This window comes from Podarcis gaigeae (assembly GCF_964106915.1).
Source record: "Podarcis gaigeae genome assembly, chromosome: 3".
NCBI lineage: Eukaryota > Metazoa > Chordata > Lepidosauria > Squamata > Lacertidae > Podarcis > Podarcis gaigeae.
In genome coordinates, this window is record NC_139680.1 from 70,692,933 (window position 1) to 70,716,612 (window position 23,680).

Sequence of the window (23,680 nt, forward strand, 5' to 3'; positions counted from 1 at the left end):
GGTTATCACTGATTCTTGTGGAATCCAATTCCGTAGATTAATTAGTGAACTGTATTAGATTACATAGGTGTGTTCTGCAAGAGAAGCATTTATTTGTAGGACCACACATCCAAATAAGCAATCTCTAAATTTTGTACCTTAGAAATTCCAAATATGGGCACCCTTTTTCTTAAAAAACAAAAACAAGCAAGCAGATAAGACACACCTGTATCCTTGCCTGCCAGAGGCAAACTTTTAAAGGAAAGATGGCACCTCAAACAAAACACCATACCTCCAATTTACTACTTGCCTTTCTGTCAAAGAACTGCAAACTGTCTAAGTACTTGGATCTGAGTAGGGTCAACTTGGTAACTTCCTTTCATGGGTATCTCAGCTTCCATCACCAGGGTTCCCATGGCTGGGCTTGGTATTCAGTTGCTGTGCAAATAGTGTGGTGAGCTTAAATGTTTATACATTTTTTTGTATAAACAGCTCACATTAACTCGTGTTCATGCCCAAAGAATATGGTTTTTAGCCCCTCTTATGTAGAGCAGTGTTACCAAAAACTAAGTCAATATTTAGAATTATATAAGTTCCATGGTAGTGACTCTGAACCTGGACATATACAAATGTATTCACTCCTGGCACTTTATCTTGTTGCATGTTAAATAACTAAAAAAAGGAATCATGGGAAAAGTTGCAATTAGAGCAAGTATGAGTTGCAAGTTGAGAGCCAGTGTGGTGTAGTGGTTAAGAGCAGTAGTCTCGTAATCCTGGGTAACCGGGTTCGCGTCTCCGCTCCTCCACATGCAGCTGCTGGGTGACCTTGGGCCAGTCACACTTCCTTGAAGTCTCTCAGCCCCACTCACCTCACAGAGTGTTTGTTGTGGGGGAGGAAGGGAAAGGAGAATGTTAGCCGCTTTGAGACTCCTTAAAGGGAGTGAAAGGCGGGATATCAAATCCAAACTCTTCTTCTTCTTCTTCATTAAATAGAAAATGTCCAAGTGAAGAGAAATGCAAGGAGATAATGCTAGCTCCCCCCACCCTTGGTGTGTCTTTAACATTGTGACGATTAAATTTGTCAGTGAAATAGTCTTTGCATATCATTTGAACTGATAGCTTACTTTGAAAAAGATAAGGCAGTAGCGCTGGCTAAAAAATAATGATGTCAGTTTACTGTTGCTTGGCCTAAGCACTGTAATGTGCATCATAGATTTATTCCAAAGAAAGTATGCCATATCATTAGTTTGGTGCTGCATATCCTGCTGAGGTGTTTGCAGGGATCCAAATCTGACTTTGATTATTTTTTTTAGTTACCAAGTTGTATCAGAAAAGTACAACGGCGTTGACAGTTTGAGTGTCCACAAATGTTTAAGTCAGAAATAGTATGTCTTGTTTTCATTTGGTATCCATTCTTAGCTGCTAGTAGTAATTTTTGTTTACTTTCGGGAAGGGTCACAGCTCAGTGGTAGAGCTTATTGCATTGCATTGGAAGGTCACAGGTTCAACCCCTGGCAATGCTTGAAACCCTAGACAGGCCCTGCCACTCAGTGTAGACAATACAGAGCTATATAGAACAGTGGTCTGACTCAGTAAAAGGTACCTCCCTATCTACTATTCTTCTGCAAGTGCACTTAGTTGAACATAATCCATGCTCATTCCCTATCACAATTTCTTTTTCTTATTGGGGTTTATTTCAGTAAATCCTGTTGTTTCCTAAAATGGCTACATTTCTTTCAGAACTTTCTTCATAAATTCATTTCTTGAATGAATCTTTCCCATCTTTAATGGTACCAGTCAGTTGTTTCCCAAAGTTGCTTTGGTATATCCCATCTGGGCTGCAAGAATCATAGAATCATACTCTAGTCCAACCTCTTGCAATGCAGGAATCTCAACAGTAAGTAGGAGTGGGTGGCAGGAACTACCAGAGAGTAAGACCCATTGGCAGCACTGCAGAACTGTTGTGTTGCAATTGGGCAAGGAAACGAGTGGGGAAAGCCTCTCCCAAGCATCCTTCCTTTGTCACAGCCTGTTTTGAGTTAAGAGTACTGGTAACTATAAAACCACATGATAATTTTCTGTCTTATACCAATGTTCCATTTTCACGGTTTTCTCACAGTGTTTTTGTGGGTCCTTGCAAGTTAAATGCCAGTACAGTGGTACCTCTACTTACACACACCTCTGGTTACGTATCCTTCGGGATACGCACGTGGCAAAACCTGAAGTATATTTTTGGGTTTCTTCGCATGCTCAGAAGCGCTCTCTGCGTGCATGCACAGAACAGGCACCTCCAGTTGCAAAAACCTCGGGATCCATCCAGAGCTGTGGAACGGATCCCGTCTGCAACTGGAGGTACCACTGTATTTTGATCTTAATGATGTGTAACATTTTTGTCTCAAAGTTAGAACATAATACTGGATTCGCAACAAAATGTTGTAGTGTGGAGTGCTGCTGTTTCGACTTCTAGCCACTCCAGCAGTCAGCATACTGTGACAACTGAGAACACTATGACCTCTTTAGAACTGGGTGATATATTGCCCAAATTCACTTTTGAGTCTATATCATGATACACATTTCATGATTTTTGACCTGGCAATATATCGCAATTCATGGTGTGTGCATGCTATGCAAAAATCACAATGTGGGAAAAACCTCAAAGACAATCAGTGGCTCAACAAAGCTCCATCCTAAATTCAGACATTGTGATATATCAGTATATTGTGATATTTAGCTGGTGATAATAGTGCATTGTTGAAACCAGGTATCGCCCAGCCCTAGAGCTCGTGGGCTGTTTTTGGAATCACCCCGCTTTCCTAACTATTTTTTGTATTTCTGCAGATGGTTAGTGTCCACCAAAGCTTGGTTGGTACCTCCCTCTGGCACACGAGTGGTGCCTTTTTGGCTACATAAACAACAGCACTCATAGTCTGGGCATTGTAGACAGAGGGAATGACAGTGTACTCTTGAAGCTCCAGTACATATGTGGAAAAGTCGCTTTAGAGATAGCACATTCAGTAGAGCGGGTTTGTGGGTTTGAGCCCTACTTCAGGCAAAAAAGATTCTTGCATTGCAGGTGGTTGAACTAGATGACCTCTTGGTCCTTTCCAACTCTACAATTCTATGAATGCTATATGGAAGCTGTTTGATTGTTGTTATTTGTGCTGGGCAACTGTGGGTGATAAGCTTGTGATTAATCACTTTTATGTGCTCAAGATTCTTGCTCTTGTTGTCTGGTGGAAAAAAATCTCTTACATGGAATTCTCCCATACTTGCATGTGAAGTTCAAAAATGATTTCAACTAGGTTTTACTGTATGAAATATATATAAATATGTAGTAGATCTCATATATATATATATATATATATATATATATATATATATATATATATGCTTTCGTAGATTTTCACGGGTACAGGAATGCAGGTTTTGGTGTCCTCGGGTGTCTTCCCGTGTAAAAGTTGGGGTGTCTAGGCGACGTTTCGACGAGGTCTCACTCGTCATCTTCAGGCTGGTGCTTTCGGCTTCTTGTTACTGGAACTGGCTCTGTTCCAGTAACAAGAAGCCGAAAGCACCAGCCTGAAGATGACGAGTGAGACCTCGTCGAAACGTCGCCTAGACACCCCAACTTTTACACGGGAAGACACCCGAGGACACCAAAACCTGCATATATATATATATATATATATGCTTTCGTAGATTTTCACGGGTACAGGAATGCAGGTTTTGGTGTCCTCGGGTGTCTTCCCGTGTAAAAGTTGGGGTGTCTAGGCGACGTTTCGACGAGGTCTCACTCGTCATCTTCAGGCTGGTGCTTTCGGCTTCTTGTTACTGGAACAGAGCGGGATCTCAATGTTTGAGTTCCTATAAATACTGTAGAGGGGGTGTGGTGTCTAGCCTCCAATGTTCTGGGCAGAGAGGAAGTTCCCAGGCTAGTGTGCCTTTTCTTCTTTTGTTCCTTAATTACTTGAGAGATACCTTGAGTGATTTCTTGAGTGATATCCTGAGTACCACTTAGGTGGGTCATTAGGTGTGGATTAGTTGCTAACGGAAAACATCATATGCGGAGTCGAAGCTAGCCTAACCAAATTCAACCCAGATGAAGCCAATAAAATCAGACTTGAAGTCACCAACATCCTCTGCTCCAGCAAACCACCCAGAAGCAATTTACACAAAGAAGAACAGAAAGCACTCACCAACCTGAGGAAAGACAACAACATAATCATTCTCCCAGCAGACAAAGGTAATGCCACAGTGGTGATGAACACATCGGACTACCAAGCAAAACTATCAAAGCTACTCCAAGATCCTGCCTACAAACCTATAAAAACAGATCCCACCACCTATCTGGAAAAAACCACCAAATCCAAAATAAAAGCCTCTCCTATCAGTGAAGAAATCCAGCTAAGAATCATCCCCAGAGAAAAATCATCCAGATGCCCCAAACTCTACGGCCTCCCCAAGATACACAAAGAAGGAACACCACTCAGACCAATAGTCAGCTCCATAGGCTCACCTCTACAAAATCTCGCTAAATTTCTCGCCAAGCAACTTCAGCCCTATGCAGAATCCATCTCTTCACACGTACCAAACTCCTTCCAGTTCATAGAAACAATAAAGAAGCAAAACCTACATCCTAATGACCTACTTGTGAGCTTCGATGTTGTATCTCTCTTCACACAAGTGCCCATTAATGAAGCCTTGACAGCTATTCAAAACAAATACAATCCCCCCGAATACATCTTGGACCTGACCAACCACTGCCTAACCAACACGTACTTCATCCACAATGGACAAAGATACAAACAGATAGAAGGAGCACCTATGGGATCACCCCTCTCACCGGTCATCGCAAACCTGTACATGGAACACTTTGAAACCAATGCTTTAGACAAGTCAGAACACAAACCCAAACTTTGGCTCAGATATGTTGACGACACCTTTGTAATTTGGCCACACGGGAAGGAAAAACTGGATAGCTTCCTCACACATCTCAACAACTTACACCCCAAAATACAATTCACTATGGAAATAGAAGCCAACAACCAACTTCCCTTCCTTGACGTCCTAATCTACAAAAAACCTGATGGCTCCCTAGGACACACTATCTACCGGAAAAAAACACACACCAACCGCTACTTACATGCACAATCACACCACCACCCTGCACAAATAAACTCCGTAGCCAAGACTCTCATCTCCAGAACCAAACGCCTGGCTGACAAAGACCACTTGACAACTGAGTTACAGAATCTCTCAAATGTGTTAATTGCCAATGGATACCAGCAAAACAGGATTACGAAGCTAATCCAAAAGGAAACACCCCCCAAAAACCAAGACACAGAAGAAAACAATGGCATGGCCCTCCTTCCTTATATCAAGGGCACTACAGATAAAATTAGCAAAATCCTCCATAAACACAATATCAAAACAGCCTTTTGCACCAACCAAAAAATAGCCAATATCCTCAGAAACCCCAAGGATAAAATCCAGTTGGAAAACCAAGGGATCTATGAAATACCCTGCAAAGTCTGCCCAGCCACGTACATTGGACAAACAAACAGACGAATAAATGCACGTATCGCAGAACACAAGAATGCCGTCAAAAAAGAAGAAAAAACTTCCTCTCTTTTCCAACACATGAAAGAAACAGGACACGAAATTAATTTTGCAGATTCCAAATTGCTCTTTAACACGGAACATCACCACAAGAGAATAATCATGGAAGCCATCGAGATAGAGAAACACCCTCACAACATGAACAAGCGTGACGACACATCCCGCTTGCCAGACATCTGGAAATTAGCCCTCTCCACAAAAACTGACACCAGATCCAGAGGCACACAGAACGCCAACACCAATCAACCACACCAGACCCAAACCCAGACCCTCTCCACAGATGAATTACTGACACCATCCAGTAGCCAATCCATGGTGGCACCTCCGGATGCTGCACCCCCCTGCAATCCCTACACAGATCTGGCTGACACAAGCCACAAAACCACAGCTCGCCCCTATACACGAAGCCAAGCCAAAGCACAACTAAGTGCAATACAGCCATCTTCTCAGGAAAACTCTTCACAAAGTTCAAGAGGTCAAGACACAAAGACTTTAGCAACTAATCCACACCTAATGACCCACCTAAGTGGTACTCAGGATATCACTCAAGAAATCACTCAAGGTATCTCTCAAGTAATTAAGGAACAAAAGAAGAAAAGGCACACTAGCCTGGGAACTTCCTCTCTGCCCAGAACATTGGAGGCTAGACACCACACCCCCTCTACAGTATTTATAGGAACTCAAACATTGAGATCCCGCTCTGTTCCAGTAACAAGAAGCCGAAAGCACCAGCCTGAAGATGACGAGTGAGACCTCGTCGAAACGTCGCCTAGACACCCCAACTTTTACACGGGAAGACACCCGAGGACACCAAAACCTGCATATATATATATATATATATATATATATATATATATATATATAAAATAGTAGATCCATGTGTCTGTGTGTAAAAAGATTCACTGTAGTTTCAGTAACACCTAGCTTTTATCTAACATTTATAGCATAGTGAAAAGTATCAGAAAATTCAGTGCAAAATCTTAACAGCATATAATATGGTCTTCAATGTTACTAGAGACTAGAATTCAACAATTTCTTTGCCCGCCCCTCCAATTATTAACAAGAACACTAAACTTTTCAATTATGTGAGTGTTTAGTGTGTTAGAGAAGAAAAGCTACTTAGACAATAAAAGGTTTGCCAACTATATTAAACTAATAAAAACCATGCTTTGTCAGACTTTCCAGAAGTCTACTTACAGCAGCACCTTAGCAGTATAAATTACCGGTACTTTATTCATTAATACAGACTTACATGTAGTCTGATTTCCGTTGAAGATTCTTCATCTCCCTTTTGCACCCTCATTTTCACCCTCTTTGAAGTAGAATGCTTACTGAAATTTCTGACATTGGGAAACATGCTTTTTAGTAAATTGAGAGGAGAGGTATTGGCCAAAGAAAACAATTAAAAAATTGTGGTGTGCTTTTACACCATAAATTGTTTTAACTTGTGTTTCTGGATCACAAAAAAGAATTATACAATTTTCAGGATTTGGAAAGAAAAGACTGTGGAACAATTATTATTGTCCTTGAACATTAATGAAACATTTAATTAAAAACACCAGCTACTTTTAAATGATGGCATAATAAACAAAAACTACATTGTGGGCCATGCAGCCACGTTTATAGAGAGAGTTTTGTAAACCAAATATATGGGTAAGTATCATTTCAAAATGATACAATATCCACAGCCATGGTAGAAGCAAAATTATCAGGTGATATAGGCAACCCCACCTTCTGACAAGATAGAAGTGGAAGGTGGGGGTGTTGCAGTATTTGCTGCATTTCCAGTACATAAGATTATCTTTCATAAGTTTATACATACTATCCATTAAAGCTGCAAAATTAATCCAAATACAGAATTAAACACCTTGCTATTTGTAGCTTTGTGATCTGTCAGCACAAGACTTCTGTAATTGTAGAAATTGTGTCTGTTAAAGTTTTAGCAACTGAACTATGGACTTTGAATCCAGATGGAAAACAGCATTTGTGTGCATGGATAGTAACTTTGGAAATATGTTGTCTGCAGATGTCTCTGGCAGAAACAATATCTACATGGTTTCTCCAATCTACCATCAATAACTCTGTAACTGCTTGCAACTGCCAATTGTTATTTTCCTTTTGGGATTTAAAGAGATACTTACTTTATAAGACTTGATGGAAGCCCAAGATAGCCTCATGTGCAGCTTCCACTATACAACCATGTTTCATGCAAAGCTGTTAATAAGGTTTTCCGTTGCAGACTGCCTATAGCTCTGCATGTGTGCCTTTCATGCAGTTCTGTTTGATAAAGTCTATGGTATCCAAAATGTTGTGTAAAAGAGAGCAGCCTCCAATTCTGCTATGCTGTCCTTCTAAAAAGCTCAGTGCTGTTTAGAAGTTATGAATATTGGCTTCCTTCCAGTGTTCTTAGAATGTAAGAGGAGGTCCAAGGAGAGTAGTGTTTTAGATTTAGGACTGAAAAAATAGGGACCTCATGTAGGTAGAGTAGCATCTGAGGGAGTTTCTCTATTTTGCAAACATGTTTCCACTTCATATATTGAAATGTGATAAGCTTTTGCATTGATACTGTAAAATACTCTACTAATAGTCTACTTTATTTGTTCAGGCAGAAGGAGAAGATAGCCTTAAAAAGATGCAGTTGATGGAACTTGCAATTCTCAATGGCACCTACAGAGACGCCAATATCAAATCACGTAAGTACAACAGAAATGTGGGGGTTTTATATGGGAGGATGCTTTTAAGTTGTGTTTGTTCGCACTAGATTAGAAGACAAAATATTGCCTGTGTTACATATGTAGCCCACTGACCCCTTATAGATCTTGCCATTTCCATAATCTTGACTCCTACACAGAAAACATCTCATGAATGTGCTTCACATGCCCTATCTTGCTTTTCCAGAATGTGCACACTCTCAGTTTGTGTAGTAATATGACACTGCTGTACTTATAATGTCATGGCATCATACAAAGTGAGCAAAGCATGCTGCTGAGAGGATTGGGATTAGGCACATTTCTTTCACATCTTAACTCTCCTTAAGAGTATCTTTAAATATTGATCTAGCTGTGTAAGACCCACTTTTCTTAGAAGGGCTTCTGCATGACTGGGGTTAACTTAGATCTAGCCATGTGAGCAGAGGCTGATTGTATGGTTGCTGGCAAAAGAATTGGCACCTGCAAGGAAGGGTATATATGCCAGTGCTGTAGGAAAAACGCACTGAATAAGCTACCCTCTCTTAGTTCCAAGAAGGACCAGTTTAAAAATAAAACAAATGTTTTGAAGATATTTAATATATAGTTAGTGTTTTCTGTGTAATTATTGGCATGTTTTCCCTTTTTTCAACTCTTCAGCTATGAGTTCAGTCATATATTTTTTGCAATGGTTCTTAGTTTCATTCAGCATGTTTTCAGAAACTGCATATTCAAGGTTATCTTAAAACTAAATGTCTTGCACTAATTGGGTTAGATTTCAGTCATGTTTGAAACATAATTAACGGGCAAATCATTGCACTTTGAGGGTAAGAGTAGTCAGCCTAATCACTAATTGATATGGGCAATAATTTTTCCTGTCACTGCCTTCTTTCATTTAATGAACCACAGTCTCGCATAACAAACCCAACAGAGACTTACATAATGCAACTAAGTTAGCTCATTCTGTTAGCTTTAACACAGAGCTTGTCCAGAGAAAAATGGATTTCTGGTGTGTTAAGGGGACCTAAAATTATTCTTATGCTTTGATCAGTGTGTTGGAGGCTCCAGATGCATGCATTTAGGAAAACCGCTTTCATTGAAAAGAGCTGAAATGTTAACAAAAAATTATCTTCCTGCTGTTCTATTGTCTCTTGATATCATCTGTATATGTTTAAACTGTGCTTAAATTGGTTAAAAGAACTTAAAACTGAAATCCTGTCTATACTTGGCAGTAATTTCTAAGTAAATATGTATTGGTTAAAACCTACAAGTCTAATTGATGCATATGGGACCTTGCAATCCAATTAAAGCTCAGCTGATTTTCAGTGATTTTTGTGGAGTGTCTTACAGGTAGATTTCCCAGTAGCTGAATTTTTCTTACATTTTAGGCGTGTATCTTGAAGCCTGCTTGGAACATTAGCAGTCCCTGGATTATTTGCTTTCTTTAAGTGGATGTAGTGGTGGTGTTGGGAGGTTCTAGCTGCTGTAGTTCTAGATATAGTGGAAATGTGCAAGCAATATTATGTTGATGTTTTCAGTAAAGTCTGATTTATTCCCAGGCACCTCTGGGTAGGGCTAGAAAAGACTCCTGTCTGAAACCAGGATAGTTGCTTTAAGTCAGTATAGACAATACTAAGCTAGATAGATCAGTGTTCTGACTAAATAAGGTAGCTTCATTCATATGTTCATATAATTTGAGGGTCTGTACTGTGGCGTGTAGGGAGTTACTCTTAACTAAAGGTAGGGTTAGCAGCTTTTTTCTCTACCAAATATTTGACACACAGTGTTATGTGCCTCTGAGCATATGCAGAATGCATTTCCTTGGTTAAGGGAGCTCTTCCTTGTTTACCCAGGTTTTTTTCCAGAATCTAATTTCCTTCAATCTGTCTGCCTTCTTTAGGATAGCAGTGACCCTAAATGTGCTACACTGCCACATTTCTTTTTTTATTTTTATTTCTAGCCCACTCTTCCTCCCAAAATCCAGGGCAGCAGTACAATAAAGTTGATACTGAGGGGTAAGCTCCCAGGGGTTAAGGAACTTAGGTCCCAGGGTTTTGAGGGCTTTGTATGCTAGTAACAACACTTTGAATTGGGCAAAGAAGCATACTTGCAGCCCGTGTGGTGCTTTTAGGACCAGTAATACGTGGTCCTGTTGGGTTGCCCCACTCAATGAGCACATTACAGTAGTCCAGGCAGGATGTCACTAGAGAATAGACAACTGAGGCCAGATTTTCCCAGTCCAGGAACATCTATAGCAGGCAAACCAGCCTAAGCTGGGCACAATCACTTCTAGCCACAGAAGCCACTTTGGACTCCATTGACAGGTTGGAATCCAGCAATACTCCCAGAGTGTAAACATGTTCTTTCATGTGGAGTGCAGCCATCCTCCCCCCACAAAAAAAGTTGTCTGTCTAATAATTCCTGGACACAGGTACTACCCAGCCACAGTACTTCTGTTTGGTTAGAATTCAACCTCAGTTTATTAGCCCGTCACTGCTTCAAGCACTAATCCAACACCTACACAGTGTCTGCTGATTCAGGTGAAAGAGAGAGATCTGCATGGTATCAGCATGCTGAGGACATCATGATCAAAATCCCCACATGACAGTTCTGGATGGAGACAGAGTGGTACCTTGCAGGTCCCACAGTTCAAAAGCCATTGGCTGAGCTACCGTGTCCTAGTGCTACTTTTTGGTTGGAGCAGAGCCATTGTAATACAGTGCCTTGTAACTTTCACCTCCCTGCATCATTCCAGAAGCACACCATGGATCATGGCATAAAAAACAATGGAGAGTTCAAGGAGACCAGCAGAGTTACACCGCTCTGTCTCTCTTCAAATAGAGGTCATTAGAGTGTACTTGGCTTTTTCAGTGCTAAAACAAGGCTGACATGAGTCTAGATAGTTTGAACCTGGGCCACCCAGTTTAAGAGTAGAGAGCAAATTTTCCCTTCTCCACAGAGGAGAGGCTTCTCTTCCATTCTCTTCTATAGAAACTAAGTAGGCTCGCAAAATAGGCCTTTCTCTGCTAGCCCTTCTTATGAGTAAAAAGCAGGCTAGCAAACATTTTGTAGACTACCAACTTTTGGGCTAATTTACCAGGCTGATCTTCGAGTCCGACCTGCCTAGGCTGTTAAAGTAAACAATACTAGGGTAGATGAACCAGTGTCATAATTCATTAGGCTGCTACATGTTTTCATAGTTGTGCCAGTCACCTTAGGGCCTATTCCTTCACTATGAGTGAGCACAGTGTTTGTGTGTTTGCATTTGCTTCACAGCATGCACATGCCCAACTGTACTACAAATGCAAGCACCACTACTGTGTGGCGTTTAAAAAAGCAAGTATGTGCTGTAACAGCATACATATATGACTAACAGCAAGAATGATTCAGCTGTATTTTACTGCTCCCACCCTACTTTTCATGATTCCATTCTGGCAACTGGCCACAAGGATAAAATTCAGACCAGGCACCCTTAAACGAGAGTTATTGTATAAAATTGATGCAGGTGTTAATGTTTTTTTAGTAAAGGCAAACCTTGTTGTCTGGTTGGTTCTAGCATAGGGTAATTTAGATATGAATATAGATATAGATACAGATTTAGAGACACCCTAACAGCACTGTAGCTAATCTGTTCTTATCCTATTTACAGTTTCATACCAGTATGCCTAGCACAGGAAAGGGGAACACATAACCCTCCAAATGTTGCTAGACTCAAGCTCCCAACATCTCTAGGAAGCATGGGCAATGGTCATGGGAACTGTAGTCTTGCAATGTCTGGAGGGCAACAGGTTTCCTAGCCCTTGTCTAGTATATAAACTAACTATATCAAGATCAGTCCTGCATCTGAGGTAGGTCCTCTTAACAGAAGTGAATGGAATTAAAACAACAACAGCAGGATAGCTCTTGTAAACTCCCATCTAGTCATATATCTTTTACGGGCTTCGGTTGATCATGGCACCTAACTTTGAACCAATTTAGTCTAGCCTAGCAAGGCCTGGTTATTTGGTTCTCTAAATCACACCATGATAATTCCCTCAGAATTACAACTTAAGAATTCTCTTTAGGGCTTTCCTTTCATTATTAGGTAACTTCTTGCTGTGAATGATCAGAAGTCAGGTGAGCATGTTTCAAGCTCTCACTTTTCATAGGCCCAGCTGGGTCATAAGTAGCATACACTCCTTATGATCTGGCCAGGCTTCATTCATACTTGTATTGGTAAAGGTAAAGGTACCCCTGACCGTTAGGTCCAGTCGTGATCGACTCTGGGGTTGTGACGCTCATCTCGCTTTACTGGCCAAGGGAGCCGGCATACAGCTTCTGGGTCATGTGGCCAGCATGACTAAGCCACTTCTGGCGAACCAGATCAGCACACGGAAATGCCGTTCACCTTCCCACCGGAGCAGTACCTATTTATCTACTTGCACTTTGATGTGCTTTCAAACTGCTAGGTGGGCAGGAGCAGGGACCGAGCAACGGGAGCTTACCCATCGCGGGTATTCGAACCGCCGACCTTCTGATCGGCAAGCCCTAGGCTCGGTGGTTTAGATCACAGCGCCACCTTCATCCCTTACTTGTATTGGTTGCATGTGTCAATCCTATTCAATGCCACAGGATGTGTTCCCTCATTCAGATACTTGGGGAGACAACGACAGCAGAATCTGTGTGCAGAGTGGCATGGCTGCCTAGCTCATGTCTCAATGGATTTTTTTAATACCCCTGTTGGCAAAAACATTGTAAAACAAACACATAAACATCTAATAATACAAAGCTTCATTGTTCAACAATGGCTTATACTTCTGCCTACTGGACCCTAAAGCTTGGTTTCTTTAATTCAAGTTCAAGTTTCTGATCTCTCTCATCTTCAAGTAAAACAAGAAATTATTATTGGGACTTTGCTGCATGAAAAGGAAACATCCTCTAGAGCAGTTATGGGGAACCTGTTGTCCTCCATATGTTATTGGATTACATAATCCCTGACCGTTAGCTATGCTGGCTGGCTCTGATGGGAACTGGAATAGAACATCTTGAGGTCCACAAGTTCCTCATATGCTATGACAATCTCTGAGTTAGGAATCACCTTAGTTTGGTAGGATTCTTTCACCTTTAACAATTACCTGACATGCAGAAATTGGTGAAGCTTTTCTCACCATGCCCAAAGTCATGCTGAATATGTTCCAAGTCTAGCAGCTGATACATACAAAAGCCTTGTCAGAAAGAAAGTACCGTATTTTTCCATGTATAACGCCCCCCCCCCCCATGTATAAGACTCTTTTTGGGGACTGAAAATTGAGAAAACGGGGGAAGATTGCCCCGTGTATAAGACGAGCCCACATTTTTAGCATAACTTTTTAATTAAAAAAACAACAGTCACCTAGTCTTATACACAGAAAAATACAGTAGTTCCCTCAGTCTGGTCAATTATGCTGTCAGTCTGGTCAAATTATACTGGCCCTCACTTAGTGAGCCAAGTCAACATACATGGCTAGGTTATTGTGGATCACTCTTTCTCACAGAGGATTTGTCCACTGAGTGAGGGTTCTTCATGGTCCTTCCAGATGAATCTGCTGCACTTTAGTTTCTCACATTCTGATTTGCACTGGCACCTGCAGCTTGTTTTAATTGTTCCTCCATACAAAAGATTAAGCCTAAGAAACTTTTAAAACGTTGATGCAAGATAAAAAAAAAATATTTGTACATCTTTCTCTGAATCTCTGAGGTGATATTTGCAAGGTATATTGCATATGTGGTACTGGGAAACTGACCATGGAACTTGACAATTTTAGAGTTTTGTTTTGTGGTACTACTGTTTTTTGTATTGTGACCTAGGATGTGAGCAACTAAAGCCAAGAAGGTGCTAATGAGTTCAGTTACTACCCATCCAATCTGTAGCTGCTGTGTTCTAAAGAGTTAGAAAGGGAAATTTAAAACCTAAATCCAAGATAACTATTTTGATGTATCAATGACTTACTCCCAAGTAAGCAGACACAGGATTTCAGTCTAAATATTCTGCTGAGTCAAGGCTGTTCTTGTCTTTTCTAACCAAGCTTAGGTTTTCCATACTAAAAAATGGGATGTTTTGGGAATTGTGTACTAACACTAAAGGTTCAAGGTCTGAGAGAAAAGCAAAGAGCTTCCCCCACATAACTGATTTTTTTACCATCACATAACTGTTTTATTAGAAAAGTCGAACCAGGAACAGTAACCTGCCACTTCTGTCCTAAATATGCTCTCCTGTGCTCTTAGCAGACTGAATTTCAGGTCACTCTTCCATGACATGAGCAAATAGTTGGGTATTTTTCATTGGTCCTTTCCTAACTTTTATTTATTTAAAAGATTTATACCCATTTCCCCTTCCACAAAGAAGTCACTTAAAGCTGCTTACAAATGAAGAGCAAACACAAAAGCATTAAATACAATCACTAAAACATAAATTAACAAAACTAAAAACAGCAAAAACACTAAGAGTCTCATTGACAATACATTGAGCAGCAACAGAATCAAAAGTAGATTTTAAAAAGCAAGTGTTTATGTGCTGGTGGACAAGAAAGAGGAAGGTAACGTAACCTCTTGGGACAAGGAGGCACCACCACAGAAAAAGCTCTCTTATGTGTTGGTTACCTACACATACAAGACAAAAGCAACAGTTGATCTTAACAGATGGACAGATTCATACAAGAATAACTTGATTTCAAGTTACTTTGAACTTTATTGGTAAAAACCAGCTCCTTGAATTGCATTTGAAAACCAGTACAAGCCAGTGCAGCTGATACAATAATGAAGTCACCTGTTCATAGAGCACTTTTCCCTATTAAGATTTTAGCAGCAGCATTCTGCACCAATTTGAGAGTGCTTTTAAACTGCAGCCTCTCAGAAGCATGTTGTTACCAGGTCCAAAAGGCTCTCCAAAAAGTGAATTGTAGTCTAAATCTGATTAACAATACTTAATCACTGGACATTATGTTTGATGAATCAGTAAAACTATGCTTAAACACTAATTGATTTTAAAACCAGTGACAGCATTATGTATTAACAGCACATTTACACATCTTAACTTACTTGTTTTTTTAAATACTACCTGAGTCTATTTTTCTAGCGTTCATTCTGGCATTTAAGAAAAATAGAGTAAGAGAGATTTTTTTGTACCAGAAAGGCAAAAGTGTTGATGCTGAAAGTAGATAAATGTTATAAATAAATGCTGATGTTTGTATACTAAATAGAATGTTTTTATGATGAGTTGCAATTTAAACATGTTACATTGTATGATATCTAAGCTAAACTGAAGTTCTGTGGACTCTCTAATCTCACTTTTTAAAATATTCCATATGCAATTACAACAGTATTTTCTTTGTTTCCTGCATGCCTCTCAGTCTCATGCAGTCTTGAAGGCATAGGTAATGAAAAAATATGTGGTCTAAATTGAGCTTTTGTGCTGTGTAACCTGTTTTAGAAATCTCCTCTACCATTTTAAATTGGCTTTTGTTTTGCATGTTCATACTTAATCACACTGGGAAATGAAAAGCTGTTTGCTTTTGAATGGTGTGCTTTGCCACTGTGTGATCAATGCATGTACTAATGATTTCCTTTTATTTTTCTTCTTTCCTATTTTCCTACTTTCTCATCTTTCCATGTTTTGCACTGCTGTCTCCATACTTTCTTCTAAATTTCTTTGCTTACTGTAGCAGCCCTTGCCTTTTCTCTTGCAGCAACAGCCCAGGCTCCAAGGATTATTACGGGGCCTGCGCCTGTTCTCCCACCAGCTGCCCTGCGTACCCCTACGCCAGGTGGCCCTACCTTAATGCCTTTGATCAGACAAATACAGACCGCTGTCATGCCAAATGGAACTCCTCACCCAACTGCTGCAATAGTTCCCCCAGGACCTGAAGCTGGTTTAATTTACACACCGTATGAGTATCCCTACACACTGGCTCCTGCTACATCAATTCTTGAGTATCCTATTGAACCCAGTGGTGTATTAGGTAAGTTCTTCCTAGATAATTATTTGAATATTAATTTATCAGGTGGTGAGTTTCTTATACTAAGATAAATATAGTATGAGGAAACATACTATATTGTACAAGTACCTTTTTGCTATAGAACTCGCCTCTGATGATGTTATCAGAGCATATTGGGCAACTTGGTGAATTTTTCATTGGCATCTGTTTCGTTTCACCATGTCCCCTTTTCAGATTTTGAAAATATCATCAGTTTAAACATAGTTCAACATAGTTCTTACAAACAACTAGATTTAGTTGGAAAAGATAGTTGGCATCCATCTGTCCCAAGAGACAATGGAGTGCGCCTCCAGAGATGAAGTCAAACCTCTGGAGAATCACAGAGCATGCTGTGGCTGAAGAAGCTGGTAACTCGTAACTACTGCCTCCCACGTTGTTTTTGCTGCATTAGCAGTACCAAAGTGACCTTTCTGGGGCACAAGCCTGGACAGGGTGTATGGAGGTCCTGGTCTGCCCAAATGACAAGCCCCACACTCTACCTTGCTGATGTGGTCCAAAGGAAAGCACAGCGATGTGTTTGGCACCAAATTGGCTTCAGAAGTTGCTGGATGGAGGCATACAAGATAGAATTATAGAATTTTAGAGTTGGAAGTAACAAGGCACACTGAAATGTGAAAAAGTTTAGATATATACTGAAAGAGAGGGTTGAAGGATATTTTAGAATTCTCTGACACAGCCAGTGCTGCATATCTCTAATTATTGAAAAAGGCACAGTCTCATTTTTGAGACTGGGCGTAGAGGAGGGTGGGAAACCACAAGTTAATATTAAATGGGCTGCCCCAGAGGTGCAAGTAAAATAACTTGTCCTGCTTTTCTAGGGACTCGGAAAAATATGTATCTCTTTTTTCTGTGCCACCAATTTTAAAGTAATTAAAATCACAGAAGTTAGGTGAGAACATAACTTAAAAGAAGTTGCAATTTAAAATATTACTGCCTCCTTTTTTACAGAGGAGATTGAAATGTCTCACATTCCTGATACTTTGGTCTGTTCATTTGCTGGATGAAGGCCAGACTATAGCAGCAATTAATTAAGAAATGGTCAATGCAGGCATTGCAGGGCAGTTTGTGTCCTTCCCATAGTTTTGAATATATTTTTCTGCCTATATTTTTGTGTGAAATATGTATGGCCTTGGCATTGCTGATCTTGTTGATTTATGGGACTTTGGTTGTTAAATTTGGGTCAGCAATAATTTTCACATTCTAAGAACATAATCCAGCCAAAGTTATGCACATTTTAAGTCTGTTTGATTTGAATCTCTATTTAAATCCCTGTTAAACACTTGTGTTGGAATCAATGAGACTTAAAAGTGCTTAACTGGCTGGTTCATATCTAAACAGTTACTATGTTGAAAGTAGTGCTCGTTTACAGAAGAATAGACCTTGTGTGTCTGTATGCACAAGCTCACATCTTCTTGGTCATAGGAAGAGAACATTAAGCACTCAAGTTTTTGCTTTTCATTGTTTGCTACTACTTTTGTAGAACCAATTCAGCTCTTCACAGTGCTTTGCCTTTTATCTTAGCCCTGATTTTGAATTAATGACATCTACAATGTGGTGCTTTGGGGCCATTGGTACACTAACTTTTCCTATATTCTTTTCTCTTCCTTTGCAAGTCTTTTTTATTTCAGATGCAGACCGTCTTTTCAGGAGCAATATTAGTAGTTTAGCCCCACATTCTGTCACCGGTAGCAAATCTCTTTACATGACTTCATCCGATCCTAACACTTCTGTGGTATGGATTACTGGAAGTCATGCATAACAAATTGTAAATGTAGCAGTTCCATAGGCAATAATCTAGCCTAATCCATAATCCGTTATTAGCTTAGTTTTGGGGAGCAGACTATTGGTAGTCATAATAATTGCAGTTTATAGTAAAAGATAAAGCATTGTTCAGTATTATAGTATGGAAATAGGTGAATTACTTTTAGCTGACCTCAACCCCTCCCCTCCATAAACTATTTCAATTTAACTACAGTACTAGAATTGTGTGGAAGTACTAATTTTACCTATGTGGTGAATTCAGAGTAATCAACCATACTCAAAGCTTTGTAGGTGCCATAACACATCCAATTTTCTCTCTGGGGATGGGCACAGAATTAGAGCCATGTTTGTGATTGGAGAGATTATGTGAAGAACTGACTGCAACATTGAGACAATTGGAAAAAGAAAGTTGCCCCTGGTCTGGGACAAATGTATACAGTGCTACTAGGTGAAAATGCAAAATGGCAGTGTTGAAAAATGAAGTTAGCCTCATTGATTTGAGTGGCACATAATAGATCCACATGCGATTTGCAGTAAAATGGTGACATATTGAGATAATATAAAGTTCTGAAAAGATTGATTTAGGAAAAATATGTGATAGAGGAAAGGAAGATTGGCAATAGTATCAAATCTTAGTTGACTAATGTTTCATTCCCTTCCTTTTATCTTTAGGTATGGCTTTCCCAACGAAAGGCTAAGAATTCAAGAATGGTCTTAACTGAACCCTCGTCAGAGCTGACTTTAACAAATGCTTAGTTTTCAGCAGCCTTGAAAAAACATAGCCTAGCAGTCAGTGACTTACTTGCACTTTTTTGCACATAGAAATAAAAATGCTATTAATTTGGTATAGCCTGTACTATGACAAACTAGCTGTGATTTATGAGTGTATGGTAGTATACTGACTGCTATGTATTCTGTACTATTTGCTTTACTAATCACCTAATTCATTGCAGTTCACAGTTATTGACTTAGTTTTAAACCACAGTCTGTAGGCTTGAGGAATTGCTTTAAAACTTTTTAAAATGGTAAAAACTGGAAGTTGTTTTAAAATTAGCAAAGAATCTTCAGTATTAAAAATGGCATTATTTAAGGTAGTCCTGCTGCAAGGAAGGCACTTCAGTGAATATGTGACTAGTAAAGCTCAAATGTGCTTGGGTCTAGTAGATTTCATGAAACTGTAATCTTGAGTTTGTAAATGAATGGATAATGCAGGTTAAGGCCCGGATGTTTAAAATAAATGCAATATTAATCTGCACAGGTATACTTCATATATTAAGATTAAAATTTGAAACTACTGTGCCTTAACTTGTTGCTTTCTTAAAATGAATTTTTTTTTTTAGAAAGTGATCATTTTAAATCCATTTTGATAAGCCTGCTGTTAATGTTTTATCAAATGTTTTCTAACTGTCTTGGTAATTGCAATTTAACTAGGTGCGGTGGCTACTAAAGTTCGAAGGCACGATATGCGTGTCCATCCTTACCAAAGGATTGTGACCGCAGACAGAGGTTAGTTTAGTTCTGCAGTTCTTGCTTATAAGAAATGCTTTGAGTGTACATGAAATTTGCAACACCACAGCTGGTTAACCAAATACTATTTTGACCATTATATTGATGTTTTACATTAAATTGAAGTGCTAGTAATATTTGTTCCAGAGGTTTAAAATTGTTAACTACTGTACTCTTTTCATCTAAATGATTTTTTCTTTAAAAAAAAACATTCAGTGTATTCAATATAAAATGCTATAACTTGTTCCTTTTGTAAGCACTATGTATGATTTAAATTCAAGCAGGACTGAAGTCTTAGTATTGCATTAATAGTTGACCCTCCCATGTGACTATTATTAATTGGAGATATCAGATTGGTGTTGCAAAATAAAATGAATGGATGGGCGCTTAATGAGATAGAAGTAAATGCTTTCTTATTATTACAGGAGAAAGCTGAAGATTTAGTTTCCTCTCTTCTGATAAATGGTTTGTGCCACTGTACTGTAACTTGAGCAGATATCTGAGAACAAAACCCGTCTCTAAATTTAGCAAAACAAACAAACAACAACAAAAACAACAACAGTAAAATTGATATATCAGAAGTTGGTTAGGGTTTGTGCTGATAAAGAATATTTCACTTCTGTTAAAAAATATAAATTTTTAGTTATATCATTTGATGCTAAAATTTATTTCTTGAACTTGTTACAATTTTGACATTCTGGTTAGCAAAGACAACTGCTTTTGGACTCTGTTTGGCTTAGCTAACGGATGGAAAATAAATCTTCATTTTCTCCTTTTACATGAAATGTAATTCATGTTCCTCGAACTCTTGGACCCGTGAATGGTTTAATCCTCCTGTGAAAAGTGAGCTCTCGGTTTATTGACATTGAGTGTGCTACTGGCAGTAGTGTGACTGTGTATTCTCAGGAGCATTTATCCCACATGTAGTATCAGCTTGGTTTGTGGATTTGATAAGTAGCAGTACTGCCTGTTTCCATAGAAATCCTCCTTCCCTACCTCACAGGGGTGTTGTGGGGCTTAATGTGTGTTGTACAGTTCAGAAATACAAACTAGAATGGAAGTGTTGAATTGCAGTGCTTGAGGTATGAGAGTTTTCTGTAGGTTTGATACATTTGATAGCATTCAGGTAATGGCTCTTTTATCTACTTGCAAGACTTAGAAGGTTGTATAACACCCCATGAGCCTTTTGATACATTTAACCTGTTCTTGGGCTCATACCAAAGCAACTCAGTGTTACTACAGACATTCCAAACCAGAGTAGTAGTTGAATAATCTGGAGCATTTCTAAAATGCTACAACAGAATTAATATGGTTTCCCTCAATACATTACTTAGTTATGACAAGCTTCTTTTGAACAATCTTTCCCCCTACCCTACTTTCTCATTACATACAGATAGTGTGCCTTTCCAGTTCTATCTTTGTTAGATTGCCCAAATGTGAGTATAATATTTGAACAGGGTGTACATGCAGGGGAAGAAAAAGAATGCACATAGGCCCAGTTCACTTGGTTCACATATTTGAGGAATGGGGTAAATTACATGATTCTGCTTAATGCAGTTATGTGGATTTTGCATGCTTGTACACTATTAAAGTGTTATTAATATATAGGGATGTGAAAGGATGCTGGAAGCAGGACAGCTTAGGTGAATAGGGTGGGAAGGAATAATTTCACACTCAATTGCTGGTAAAGAAAAAAGGTAGTGGAAAGTATTGCTGAACTCAGCCACAGACTGTCCTTGTTTCTGTTTTTTGCAGCTGGAAAGTTTGAGCATTTGGGTACTAATACAGGCAGCCACTTACTTTTGCTTCTAACTAGATGTGGCTGTTGGAAAATATTTTGTAATTTTTTTGGGTCAGATTTTGGCTTCAAGTAACTTGAGGATGTAGCATCAAGGTTTTTAGTTTTATTAACTATAGTCTTGGAATTGGAATTCCTTTTAGTAGCAAGGGCTCCCAAAGTGCCTTCTCTATTATAACTACTATTGTATATAATATAAGGAGATGAAGGTGACCTCCTTAACGTTTTTCCTTCAGTGCTTATTTGCTAATGGTGCTATATGATTCAAAAATAAGTGTAATTAGTGAACACTGTAGGTAATTTAAGATTTCATAAAACTAATATAGTATTTGTGTTCATTTTAAGTTGCAGTAGAGTTGAGTGCTACACCTGTTTCTCTCAATAGGATTGTTGTGTGCATATATTGGTATTGTGTTTAGATTTTATTTAACTGTTTCCATACAACCAACTTCTAAGTTAAAAGAAATTTCACTTTTTGAACATTTCCATTATGCTAGAATTAGTGGGCACTTTCTATTTACACTTGCTGTGGATTTATAATACTTTGATTACCTGTCCAATATTGATGGTAGTTAAAATACAATGTCAGTAAACCGAATTGCTTTCTCTTCATAAGGAAAAGCTGCAAGAAGATGAGAGGCAGAATGTACATTCACTGGGTCTATGATTAAACTTTTTTCCAAATTATGTATGCTACTATTATATTCTCTCATTAAGCAAGCTGTTATTCTTAATGCTGGCTTACATGTAAGCATTGCATTCAAAGCAAGAGCCCACAATTTGTCAGCATTCTTTTTCTAAGTTTAGAATGGAAGAATTCAGCAGTACTTAATTAATTTCTGCCAAGGTTAAGGCCCCGCTATATAAATAATACAAAACTGAATTTGATTCATGTAACGAGAGTGACTGACTGATCTAATTGTAATAAACTGTAAATGGTGTGTGTTGCACAGTTGACAAACCTGTGTGTACTGTAGAAGGCCAGGGACTTGGCAGAGGATGTATCACAGGTGTACTGGTATCTTAAGATAGCTTGCATTGATTTTATAAACCACAAAAAATGGCAATGCTAAGGCCATAACTGAATGTTTTCAAAGCCAATTGTCACATAATTTATGTCTAAAATTTGTAATACCATTTTAATCAAAATTGTAGTAAGTACCAAGAATGCTTTAAGATTCCGGATATCTAGTATACATTTTAAGGTGGCAAGATGGTGCCACACTAAATATTTATTTTTTAATTTTGTTTTTGTTTTTATTTTTTGACAACATTTTTAGCTTAAACCCCACTTCTCAGCATCTTTTTTTTCAAAAAAAATCAATAAATCAGGGAACATGAGGTCTCATTTAAGTTACAGCAATAATGTTTAGTGTTCATGAACTGTAGCCTAAATGATAGGCCATAGAAACAATGTAACATGTGAAGATGAATCCAACCCATGATGTCTGTCATTAAATAGTGTGCTATCTGTGAACATTGCACCTACTGAATTTCATTTTACAAAATGGCACAAATCTGACTTTGCACTGAATACCTTTCTCACTTCCATCTCCTCTGCTTTAGTCAATGGCAACAGTACAAATATTTTTTTCAAACCTCAATTTATTAGAAATGATAAAGCTGTTGAATGAGTCTTAAAATTTGTACTACTGTAAAGTGGACCAAGTTGTTGAAGGAGAATGTGAGAGAGTCATTAAAGAAGGAACAGCTCAAGAACATTGGGAATGATAACTTTCCACTTGAGAACTTTTTTTATGTTTTACTGTAATTTTTTTGTGTGTGTTTTGGAAAAGAAAATAGTATTTACAGGTGGCTTCTTTTAAAATATAAAAATATAAAGCAGGAATGTATATGAAATGTCAGATTTTATTGTATTTGCAGAGTATTAGCTTTGAAAAAAGAGCTGTTTGTAGTTTTTAAAATGCCTTATTAGTATCAATTAGATTTCCTCTATTTTTGATGTAACTAGAGCATTTTAAGTATAGAATTTAAAATGGCAGGACTTTTACAGTGTTTACATACAAGTGCATTTTCTTAGTGTCCTATATGTGTAAAATAGCATTTTCAGCAGGAAAAGCTGGCTAGAACATTTGGCCTTTTCCTGGTCCCTATGATGATGCCTACACTTCTAGACTTCAATTTAGTATTGCTTTGTATCATGAAGCCAAGAAATTCAATGTTGTTTGTAAATAGAATCATTGAAAAGCAATAAAATATATTGAACAAAAAAACTTGTTTGGCCCATAGTTTATGTGAAACCAAATTGTTCATGACAAATCAAATTCCTTAGATTCATTTCTTTTAACAATCAGTTTTTA

The 23,680-nt window shown here is 38.6% G+C and overlaps 1 protein-coding gene across 23 annotated transcripts in view; it reads left to right on the top strand.

The window, feature by feature from the left end:
* The window catches only part of QKI (QKI, KH domain containing RNA binding), a 112,667-nt gene that overhangs the window by 81,891 nt on the left and 7,096 nt on the right, over window positions 1-23,680 (top strand). For 2 of the 23 annotated variants that reach the window (XM_083732693.1, XM_083732701.1), the window contains exons 5-8: window positions 8,201-8,288; window positions 15,986-16,258; window positions 19,487-19,561; window positions 20,955-23,593. In XM_083732693.1, coding sequence (XP_083588819.1) covers window positions 8,201-8,288; window positions 15,986-16,258; window positions 19,487-19,561; window positions 20,955-20,986 — 468 coding nt within the window. In that variant the 3' untranslated portion in view covers window positions 20,987-23,593. Of the gene's footprint in view, window positions 1-8,200; window positions 8,289-15,649; window positions 15,674-15,961; window positions 16,259-18,727; window positions 23,594-23,680 lie in introns of those variants that run through there. The other 21 variants (XM_083732692.1, XM_083732699.1, XM_083732707.1 and 18 more) reach the window with 18 other exon arrangements.